This window comes from Miscanthus floridulus, chromosome 7 (assembly GCF_019320115.1).
Source record: "Miscanthus floridulus cultivar M001 chromosome 7, ASM1932011v1, whole genome shotgun sequence".
NCBI lineage: Eukaryota > Viridiplantae > Streptophyta > Magnoliopsida > Poales > Poaceae > Miscanthus > Miscanthus floridulus.
This window is the reverse complement of record NC_089586.1, coordinates 49,987,377-49,999,259: the sequence shown is the minus strand read 5'-3', so window position 1 is coordinate 49,999,259 and position 11,883 is coordinate 49,987,377. Positions and strand designations below refer to the sequence as shown.

General features: G+C 41.9%; 1 protein-coding gene across 5 annotated transcripts; it reads left to right on the top strand.

The window, feature by feature from the left end:
- The first annotated feature begins 8,829 nt into the window (after window positions 1–8,829).
- Window positions 8,830–11,555, top strand: LOC136463202 (uncharacterized). 5 transcript variants are annotated; one of them, XM_066462219.1, is made up of 6 exons: window positions 8,830–9,523; window positions 9,667–9,789; window positions 9,889–10,444; window positions 10,608–10,764; window positions 10,972–11,133; window positions 11,378–11,555. In XM_066462219.1, the coding sequence occupies exons 1-3, from the start codon at window positions 9,493–9,495 to the stop codon at window positions 10,176–10,178; spliced, it is 444 nt and encodes a 147-aa protein (XP_066318316.1). In that variant the 5' UTR covers window positions 8,830–9,492; the 3' UTR covers window positions 10,179–10,444; window positions 10,608–10,764; window positions 10,972–11,133; window positions 11,378–11,555. The 5 variants fall into 5 exon arrangements, with proteins under 5 accessions (XP_066318316.1, XP_066318319.1, XP_066318318.1 ...); XM_066462222.1 differs by lacking the exon at window positions 11,378–11,555 and having other exon boundaries at window positions 10,626–10,764; window positions 10,972–11,369; XM_066462221.1 differs by lacking the exon at window positions 11,378–11,555 and having other exon boundaries at window positions 10,616–10,764; window positions 10,972–11,369.
- Window positions 11,556–11,883: the final 328 nt, after the last annotated feature.

Sequence of the window (11,883 nt, the reverse complement as noted above, 5' to 3'; positions counted from 1 at the left end):
AAGAGCAGGAGGACAATATAGTAGTAGAGTAGTAGTAGGAGTATCAAGTAGTAGTAATAAGAGTTGTAGGAGACCAACCAGTAGCCACTAATAGTAAGAGTAGTACATGAAAGTAAGGCACATACAAGCTAAATACTGTGAAACATACATAAGAGATAAAAGTTCATATAAAACACAAGCCATTTCTACACATGAAAAACAGCAAGCAAGGAGCAACCAACATAAGGAGGACGTCGTGCACTAACTAAATAAAGACAACATGACTCTCCTTTTTCCTTTCATCACAATTTGTTTGGTGAAGGTGTAAGAGAAAGTCAATAGAACCTATACAACTCCAGTACAACAATCATGTTCTATAGGTGCCATCCAGTTAATCAAAACCAACTATCAAAGTGTCAGAATTTTTAAGACAGCAGCAGTACAGATGGTTAGAAAAATCATAACTAGAGTTCTGGACAACGAAAAAGAATTATCCTTTAATAATCCGGAAAGCCTATGCAATTCTCTACATCTGTCTAGTTATTACTAGAATCAGACTCTGCAGTTATCAAGGTCGAAAATAAGAAAGACCCACTGCTGCGCAAAGCAAGGTCAAAACCTGCCAGGCTACATCTAAAAATCATAACCAGAGTTCTATCCATCCAAAAAGTATGTTCTTTAGCAATCCAAAAAGCATGGGAAATACTCTACATCTTTCTAGTTATATTAGGGAGCTAATTTGGCAGTTAAAGTGGTAAAAAAATCAAACTGATCTATGGTTGTACAGAACATGGTCAGAATCTGTCAATAAACTTCTAAAATCTATATCTCCCAAACCTTAATAGCTAAAATCATGAAATTTCATGACAGCAATGGTATGTAAATTCCCTACAACTTTTGTATTTCCATGTTCTATAGGAAGCTCCATTTAGTAAACGAAATCATCACCCAACTTAGAACTGCTGAACTGAAATTTCAGAACATATTGCTAAAGAGTTTTCAGCCTTTTCTTTATTTGTTTCCAATTCAAAGCGCAGCACCTACCAATCTACTAAATCCAGTATGCTCCTAATCATATAAGTGAGTAATCTCAACTAGAACAATGACAGAAAATTAGTAATTGCAAAGAACATAAATCTATCTTCAGAAACTATAATCTACAATCTCAACCTCCCAAGAACTTGGTATTTCTTCCAACTCTAATAGATCTTGTAGATTATCAAAATGGGGCATAAAGAATCTATCCATTGTGCTCAACAATTATAAGAGCATCACCACAAGATTTAATTAGCGAGAGAGGCAGACCTAAGGATTAACACTTATCAAACATGAAACAACCATACCATGAGCTTTGCTTATCAACCAAAAATACAAACCACAAGGGCTCTACTGGCACCTTCACAAACACAATCCATGAAGGCATGACCATACTACACTAGAACAATGACACAAACACACAGCCAAGAATAATTATCCATCACATGCACATACTCAATGCGAATTGCAGGAAAGGGGAATTACCACCGCTGCAATGTACTAGCAGATGAATAGCCAAGTGAGGACTCCACAGTTAGGGTTGATGATGAGGACTAGCAAATTAGTGCAGCTCAGGGCATATGTCACCAGGGGAAATGAGACATACCTACACGATGGCCGTCAGTAGGAGGCGACAGACGACGGTCCCTCGCTGTTCCGGCGCAGCTCCGGCGTAGGGCTTTTGAGCTCTGCTGCCGACGTAGGCTCCGCTCCCTCGCAACACAAATCCACCGAGCTCAAATTCGATGTTTGCTGATCGACGCCGGTGGAGGTGCACGGACGCCGGAGAGCACGGGAAGGAGTGCGAACGCCAGTAGAGGTGCGTGGAGGCCGGTGAGGGGGCACGGACGCCGGTGGAAGGGGCACGGGTGTAGGTGGAGGGGGCGCAGACGCCAGTGGAGGTGCGTGGACACCGGTGGAGGGGGGCAGGTGTGGGAAGGGGGCACGCGGGTGCGCCGCCAGCCGGGTGTGCCGCGGCACCTCAAGGTCAGAAACCCTAGCGCCGCTGGCCAGTCGGAAACCCTAGGGCGGGTAGCAGGCGCGCGGGTGCAGGGAGAGGGTGCGCGGGTGCGGAGATGGGGCGTGCGGGTGCGGGGAGGGGGTGCGGGCGTCGGGACAGGTCCGGGAGGTGGCATCGGTGGGGCAGCCTGACGGTGTCGGAGGAAGAAGACAGCGCCCAACAGGCTAACACTCGTGCGCCCTTGTATTTATACTCGAGATGATTTCTAGGGGCGGTTTCTGATCCAGCCGGGGTGATTCTTGATCCAGCCGCCCCTACAAATGCATTTGTCGGGGCGATTTCTGATCCAACCGCCCCTACAAATATTTTCTATTTTTTTAATTATTAATTTTATATTTTTTATATCATAAAAACACAAAGTAATATAAAAACAATTGTGTATATGCACAAATATAATATTTTGTATTATTCTATATATGAAGAAATATATATATATATATATATATATAAACAATTGTAGTAAAAACAATATAGAAAACAAAATTAAAAATTTGAATTTTAAAACTTCGACTACAATTTTATGACATTAAATGAAATAAAATGAAAATGTTGTAAACATAAAAGTTGTATAACTCATCAACATGTATAACTTTTATTTTAGTCATCTTGTCATGTGACTTTGTTTGAATGATTCAAATTTTGAAATTCAAACAATTTCAACTTAAAACAATATTTTGAAAGAGTAAATGATTTCAGATGAAAAACTCATGAATACCAAAGTTTTAGAACTCATCAATATCTACAACTTTTATTTTGATCATATTTTTATTTGACCAAATTTAAATAGTTGAAATTTTAAATTTCAATAAATAGCAACTTCAAACAAGATTTTGAAACCTTAAATGATTTCAACAATAAAAGTCGTGAACATAAAAGTTGTTGAACTCATCACTATATACAACTTTTATTTTGGTCACTTCTTCATGAGACAAAGTATTAGTAAACATTGTTCATAAATTCATATATAACTCATAGTTTCATGAACTATACGAGAAACATGTTGATTTGTGAACAATGTTGCAAAGGGTAGTCATCTGGATGTTGCAAAGGGTAGTCTCACACACATACATAAATGTAGTCTCACACACATACAAAAATATATAGTCTTACACACGTACATAAATATATAGTCTCACACGCATGCATAAATGAAGTCTTACAAACACACACTTATACAAACACTCCACGTTCAACAACTAGCTAGCCCGTTGTAACGACTTTCCCCTTGACACCTTTTCGTTCTCATGGCAATATGTCTTTGGGGAGGTTCTTTTCCACAACACTGATCTTCTTAGGAAAGTCTGTGAATAGCGGCATCTCATCGTAGTTATTGTAAGCTTCAACATCATCCACGCCATCAACTCCAATAATGTGCTGTTTCCCAGAGGCAACCACGTACTTTGTCTTCTTCTTCGGGGGAAGGTTACTTTGTGGGTCAGACATATAGAAAACTTGTGTGACACGTGAAGCGAGCACCCAAGGGTCATCTTGGTAGCCTAGATTCTCGAGGTCAAGGACTCTCAATCCGATCTCGTTTAGTTGGTGTTGTTTGATCCAGTGGCATCGAAACAGGGCCACCGTTATATCCCTTCTATAGTCAATTTCTCATATCTCTTCAATGATGCCAAAGTATTGGATCTTTCGCCCCAATCCATCGAGAGCCTCTATTCGAACGCCGCTGTTTTAGTTCATATATTTACTATCCTTTGCGTGGGTATAGTACGTATACCCATTGATGTCATAAGCATTCTAAGATGTCACTTGTCTCGATGGCCCCTCCGTCAACCTACTGATGGTAATAGAGTCTATGGTTTCTCTAGGCGGTATGTTTTGGTCCTTCAACCATGTAGTTAGTCGTTGCTTATGTTGTTTCATGACCCAATCATTCGAACAACCATTTCTCTCCACCATAATGATAGCCAAGTGTTCATCAATGTACGGTTGCATCAGTTGTGTACTCTGTAAGACACTGTATAGTGCCCGACTCACCTCTTTGCAATCATGGTCGATGAACACTTTTCTACCACTGATGCTCTTCCCAGCCAGCCTACCCTTGTGACAAGAATCGGGTTTACCAATCCCTTTCTGTACTTTTAGGTACTCTTGACAGCATTTGACGACTTCTTCAGTACTGTAACCCTCTATCATGGAGCCCTCTGGGTATGCTCGATTATGCACGTATCGACTTAGAACCGATATGAACCGCTCGTAGGACCACATTTCATGCAAGTAGCAAGGGCCCAGCGCCTGTATCTGATGAACCATGTGAATTATGAGATGTGGCATTATATAAAAAAGCAGGAGGTAAACACATCTCTAGTTGGTTTCGTGTCTCCACCACAAATTCATGTAGGTCACTCAGCTCTTGCTTGTCAATCGTCTTCTGTGAGATCTTCTAAAAGAAGTAGCACATGCGGGTGATGGTCATTTTCAAGAACTCTAGCTTTATAGCCCTGATTGCAATAGGTAGAAACACTGTCAGCATCACATGGCAATCATGAGCCTTGTAGTGTGTTATTGACAAGTCATTCATCGACACTAGCTTCTTCACATTTGCTAAAAACCCAGTTGGGACTTTGACCCCCCTCAGGAAAGTGCATATAGCTCTCTTCTTGTCTGGTGTTAGGTTGAAGTACGCCACGGGCAGAGTGTATTTTCCATTAGCCTCAGGTACCGGGTGAAGCTGTGGCATCACATTTAGCTGCATCATGTCTTTCCATGCTTTCAGATCATCCTTTGACTTGCCTGTGTCCATCAAGGTAGCAATGAGACTCTCAAAGACATTCTTCTGCACGTGCATAGCATCAATGGCATGGGGGACCTCTAAGTCTGGCCAATAAGGCAGATACTGAAAGAAGATCGATTGTTTCTTGAAAGGTACGCCTTCGACATGAGATGTGCTTCTATCTCTATTAGTCCTATCTGAATTCTTCTTTCCATAGACGACGCGTATGTTTTTCACCATTCTGTATACGTGTTCTCTGTTATGACGTCTCTTCGGAGGGGGTTCAATCTCCGGGGTGTTGTCATAAAATCTAAAGAACAATTTGCTGCGGTACTTGTGACTTGTCTTTAAGAAGCGTCGGTTCCTTAGGTAAACAATTTTCTTGGATGCATCCAGGTACACTTATGTAGTACCATCTAAGCAACCCAAGCATCTCGTCTTCCCTTTGATCTATCTAGATAAAGCAAACAACGCGGGGTAATCATTGGTAGTAACAAATATTATTGCTCTACATATGAAGTCCTCCTTTCAGAATGCATCATACATCTGCTCCCCATGCCTCCATAGCCTCTCCATTTCTGCATCAGAGGCTCGAGGAACACGTCTATATCAATGTCTGGTTGTTTAGGGCCAGAAATAAGAATAGTGAGGAGAATGTACTTTCTCTTCTGATACAACCATGTTGGGATGTTGTACATGGTCAAGATCACTGGCTAAGTGCTGTGGTCGCTCATCTTCTCATTGAAGGGATTCGTTCCATCGGTGCTCAAGCCAAACCGTATATTTCTTGGGTCATCGCTGAATTCTTTGTGCTTCTCATCAAACCTTTGTCACTGACTACAATCAGCCGGGTGTGCAATCTTATCATCATCCACCTTGCGCTCATTATCCCACCATGTCATGAGTGCGGCTTCTTTAGGGTTTAGGAAGATACATCTCAAGCGGTCGGTCACTGGCAGGTACCACATTACCAAGGCAGGAATTCTTCTCTGCTTTGCATCGTTGCCTAATGGAGTGTCCTCTGGGGGCTGAGATTCTTGTACCACCTTTTTTGTACCTTTCTTATTCCTTTTTTCCCCGTGGAGGCTTCGTCCCTACCGTAAAGGTCATTATTCTTGTACCGGCTGGCCCCACACCGGGGACATTATCCAGTGACTTGAACGTTTTGCCACGAAAAAGTATACAGTGGTTGGAGCATGCATGGATTTTTTCAACCCCCATTGTTAATGGACTTATGACCTTCTTCGCTTGGTATGTGTTAGCGGGAACTGAGTTTGGTTGTGGCAGCATCCATGACAGGAGATGCAACAGATCATTGAAACTATAGTCTGACCAGCCGTACTTAGCCTTCAGGATGAGCAGCTCAAGCACAAAACGTAGCAATGTCCAATGTGTCGGACAACCATTTTCAACACCATACACAGTATCCTTCGATGCTTTTGTCATTCTTTTCAAATTTTCTAGACTTTTTGGGCTATTTAGTAAAATATCTGGTCCAAGGACTCGAATCATGTCCTCCAAATCATCTTTATCCCCGACACATGCTCCACCATCATTATTGGCACCACCTTTGTCGTTACCATCCCAACCACTAGCATCACCACCTTGTTCATTATCAAACTCGAAATCCATTCGTGCATCAAGCTCTGCTGAATATTGGGACAAGGATTCTATGGTTTCGTCATTGTATTCCTCCTCATCCTCGTCGTTAACAATAACCGTTTTACCATGATGAATCCACACTGTGTAGTCTTCAACAAATCCTCGCATAATCAAATATGATCTGATGATAGTCACATCTGTCCATGTCATACAGTTCTTGCAATCTTTACAGGGGCAAATAATTCTATCCTTATCCTCTTTTAATGTCGTTGCATGCTTCTTTGCGGCTTCAATAAATTTATCCACCTCTTAACGGAAACCTGCCTTGAACCTGAACGAATCATACATCTAAGAGTTCATGTACTCCATCTTTTACAACAACAACAAAACAAACATTAAAGGACTACTTATTCAGATATATATAAAAATGAATCAAATTAATAATTACTTGAGAATAATTGTATATACTTCAGATATATATGAATATAAATCTAATATAATTATACGAAGCATACAAACACATCATGATAGAGGAAAATTAATTAATGGCCCATTTATTCATAAATAATTAAAATACATATTTATTGATTACAATAAATAATTTTAAAGACAACAATTAGCAACAATTATACTCCCCAATATCTTTCATACAAACCCTAGTCTAATTTTATCAAACATAAATTTACAAAAACGAAATTAATAAAAAAACCCAAACCCTAGATCTAGATCTATATGCACATGAAATATGCATAAAACTAACTAATTGTTCACTAAAATTAAGAAATATGGACCAAATAAGGGTATGATCTTGTTCTCCTCCCTAATTTATCTTAGTACATTTAAAACTTAGATCTAATTTGCTTCATAAGTAGCTCAAGCACTATAGAAGATAGAGAAAAATAAAACTCTAATTACTCACTAACCAACCATTAAAACTTCAAAAAAATGTGGAATAGCATTTTCTTACCTTCTACAACCTCTCCACCAAAGGATTTAAGACCAAAACCTTCCCCCTTAGTAGAGTAATTTTTGGGAGGTGCACAAGGCCTCTCCACCTTTCTTTCATGGGTTGAAGTAAGTGACCCGAGGAGAAAGAAGGTGCTGCAACTGTTTTATATGTAGGTCATTTGTAGGGGTGGCTGATAATTGAGCCGCCCTTACCAATCGAAACTATTTATACGGGGGCATTTGTAGGGGCGGCTCAATTACCAGCCGCCCCTACAAATAGCAACTCCGGGGGCGGCTGGTGATTGAGCTGCCCCTATAAATCAGACCTCATTTGTAGGGGCGGCTCGTATCACCAGCTGCCCCTGCTACTCCATTTATAGGAGCGGCTGGTGTCTGGGCACCCGAGCACGTTACTATAGGCATGGCTCCATCACCAGCCGTCCCTACAAAAAATTCAAACTGTTGCTAAAAATCGTTTTTTATGTAGTATTCGGAATGCTTCCCGGAGGTCGGACTTCATGTTAGATTTCCTCGAGCCATTCCGTAGGAAACTTGTAAGATTTTAGGATGCTCAATCCTTTGTTCCAAAAGACCATATAGGTAAATTTTCTTGTACAAAATTTCTTCATCAATCCTTTAATCTGCCGTGATAATAATCTTTTCGTCGCCCAATGGGATCATCGATAAACCTCTTTGTATAATATACATAAATAAACATATATACAAAAGTAGATTTCGTTATTTATCCCTCCTTCCGAATTGCTTTAGCGTTGGTTCCGGCTCCATTGGCGCTCGGTTGTCTTATAACAAACGCTCAAAGTGCAAAAGAAAAAGTAGAAAAAAAGAGATGGCCGAGAAAAAAAAAAAGAGATTCGGTGCCTGCCTGCCTGTTGTGTGTGTACTGAAGCACGAGGAAGCTTTGAATATAGAAGCACGCGCGGGCGCCGGGCGACGAACATTCGATGGACGAGGAAATCTCTACTATGGCATTTTATAAATTTAAGGTATAAAGTTTTGAGACGTCACATCAAATATCATATGTGGATATCGTATGTGGTGTTCGAATACTAATAAAAAAATAAATTATTAAGCCTAATTAATTCATCATTAGTACATGTGTTACCGTAGCACCACGTTGTCAAATCATAGACTAATTAGGTTTAAAAGGATTCGTCTCCCAAATTAGTCACAAACTATACAATTAGTTATTTTTTAGTCTATATTTAATACTCCATACATGTATCTAAATATTCGATGAGATAAAGAGTAAACTTTAGGAGATGAACTAAACAAGACCTATAATGATCCAAATTAAAATTATATTAGGTCCTCCCGTAAAAACATTCCCAGCTAAAAATCTTTAACCATCGTATACCTAAAAATATACATATAGAAATTCGTTTTTATTAAATGATAGCCACGGTTCGCCGTGTGTCAACCGCCTTCTCACCCCGCACGTCCTCCTTCCCCGCATGCCCGCCGCCAGGGATCGAATCCCAAAGGCACCCAGCGCCTGCGTTGTTTTTCATCAGGAAAAAAATAACACCAACGCTTTCAGCAATTCCCTCAATTACGCAGCAACACAAGCCCAATTTGTCCTTCCCGCTAACCCCCCACCGCATCCCCGGCCGTGCCGCTGCTCCTCCGCCGCCGCCTCGCCACCACTCGCTCCGTGGCCACAGCGCGGGACTGCGTCATAGCCAGCTATGAGAATAGGATCCCCGTCCCCCATTTCCGTCGCCTACTACTTCCGCCGTGGGGACGCCGTCATCCTACTCCACGTGTGTCCTCTGCTCCCTCCTAAACCCTAGCTGAGGCGCCGCCGCCGCCTTCAACTACAAGGCCAGCATCGACGGCGACGACTTCGAGGCCGCTGCGCGAAGGATGGAGGGCAACTACGATGCCTTCACGACCTCCAAGACTGACGACATCGCCAGGCTACTCACGGTCGCGGGTTGGCTCCGGCCGGGACGGTGTCGATCGCGCGGTGCCGCAGGCCGGGAGGGTCGTGCGCGTGCCGGTCGGCAGTCGTCCTGGCTGAGCTGCCGCCAGACCACCACTTGCTAGCGCCGCCGGATCCGCCAGTCGCAAGTGCCGCTGGGCCACCGTGCGCGGCGCCGCTGGATCCGCAGTCCAGTCGCGGGCGCCGCCGGGCAGGCACAGGCACCGTCGGGCCCCTCACATGCGGTCGAGCGAGGAGCGTCTCTCGAAAGGTCACCCTTCCGCTTCTGTTTCGGTTGATAAAAAGATTTATTAAATTTCGGAGTGTTTTATCCCAATCAATGACAACCAATTTTGGTGCTGCTTTTGTTGATGCCAAATTTGATTGCTGAGCCAGGTGTCTTCTCTCATGCAGAGACTGTGGGTGCACAGGTTTCTTACCAGCGACATGATGCTCTGGAAGAGTTGGAAGAGGCTTCTGACCCTCATAAAGAAGAGTTAAACGAGGTGGACAAACTGAAACAAGACCAAGATGAAGGTGAGACATGCACATGGTGTGTCTGTTTCCATTTATTTTCTGAAGCAGCTGCACGTTATAGCCATTTTTTTAACTTTTGTTTTTGTATTGAATTTTCAGACGTCGTTGAGGATGAGAAGCTAATGGAAGAGACCTCAGCAGAAGAGCCATCTGTGACCAATCAAGAGTGTACGGATAAATCGGAAATGCAAGAACACCAAGTGGACGATGAGGAGTGTCATGCTCCCTTGGCAACCCCCGAGGTATCTGAGGACGATGAAGGTGCCAATTTTCACGATGATGGAGGCTCCAGTTCAGGTCTGTTGGACAAAGGAGTGTGTGAGGAGATCTATGATGCAGGTGAAGAGATGGGATTGGTGCTCGGCGTTCCGGCTCTGCAGCCCCATTGACAGCCGATGAAAGTGATACCAGCCATGTAAGTGAAATTGGAAATGTCAGAGAAGAAATTAGTGAGGTTGATACAAAAGATGATGAGATCTGTAAAGAGAAGGAACATACGGATATTGCTGAGTTGCAGGCTGACATTGTGGATGAGGCATTGCTCGGGTAACATCAGACAAGGTTGCTGCAGAAAGATCTTCTCTGTTTTCATGCTTGCTTTTTGACAGCAAAAAAGCAGAGGACACCGAGGTACATCAAGATTGATATCCAGCAGGTTAGGTTCGATCCAAAGTCCAACTGAATTAATAAGCAATTACAGAATCAAGTTAGATGAAACTTTTTTCTTCAACCTTAGAAATAAGATAACTTCCTGTTTTATTAGTATTATATATTTTAGTTTGATGTTAGTGAATTTTCAGGCCTTTAATATGTGACAGGCCATTAGTGACAATTAGGGTGGAGGTGGATGTAGAGTACGTGCCGGAGAGGGCCAATAAGAAGAAGGATGGAGGTCTCTCCAATAAGAAGAAGCTGGAGGGCAGGATGAAGATTGTAGACCTCAAACAGATATGCAACATACCTGACGTCGTAGAGGTGCACTCTTCATTCTAATCAAGTGACCCGTAGCAATTTCATTTTTGCTGATAAAAAACCACTACGTATAGATCATCTATCTTCATCTCATTTTTTAAGAACCGAATCAAGTGTTATTAAATAGCACAACTGTGTTTGTTCTGAATGTCTTGTCTATGTATTTGGATAGACAGTTGATTCACCAATTTTTTCTCACCAATGTTGCAGATCAGTAGACGCTTGAGGGAAATTGGTCGTCTTAGAACATTGTTCCAGCAGCAGCAGCAATAACAACATGTGCCACAGCTGCAGGCTTCTACCCATAGCCATAGTAACAACAGACCTGGATTCACAATTTGCAAACCTGTCTCTAAAACACAGCGATCCCAGGCCTTGATTAGATTGCAAATTTTTGCAATCTGGATACTGCAGCACGTTTCGTTTGTATTTGACAAACTTTGTCCGATCATGGACTAACTAGGCTTAAAAGATTCGTCTCGTGATTTACAACCAAACTGTGTAATTAGTTATTTTTTTTACTTACATTTAATGCTTTATGCATGCGTCTAAAAATTGATGTGATGGAGAGAGTGAAAAAACTTTGAATTTGGAGATGATCTAAACAAGGCCCCAGTTCAGGGCGCGATGTTGTCTCTGGCATTTGCATTTAAGATTCCTTTGCTCCAGCCTTTGGTTCTATGAGCTTCGTAAAACTTGCTATCCCCTTTATGCCACTCTTTGTGGTTGTTAGTAGCTACAGCACAGGTGAACCACGAATTTCATCCCGTGGTGAATAAAGCTGTAATACTGTAGATCTGGTCCTTAGGCCTTGTTTAGTTTGCAAAATTTTTGGCGAAATGTACTGTAGTACTTTTGTTGTTATTTAGCAATTAGTGTCCAATCATAATCTAATTGGGCTTAAAAGATTCGTCTCGTGAATTTCGTCTAAACTGTGTAATTAGTTTTATTTTTTATTTATATTTAATGCTTTATGCATGCGTCCAAAGATTCGATGTGACGAGAAATCTTGAAATTTTTTGCAAAATGAAGTGCAACTAAACAGGCACTTAGTTCTTTCATAATGTGCATTTGACGGTCATCCTTAGCTTCTGTCTATTGTTTGCAGATTATATAACATGT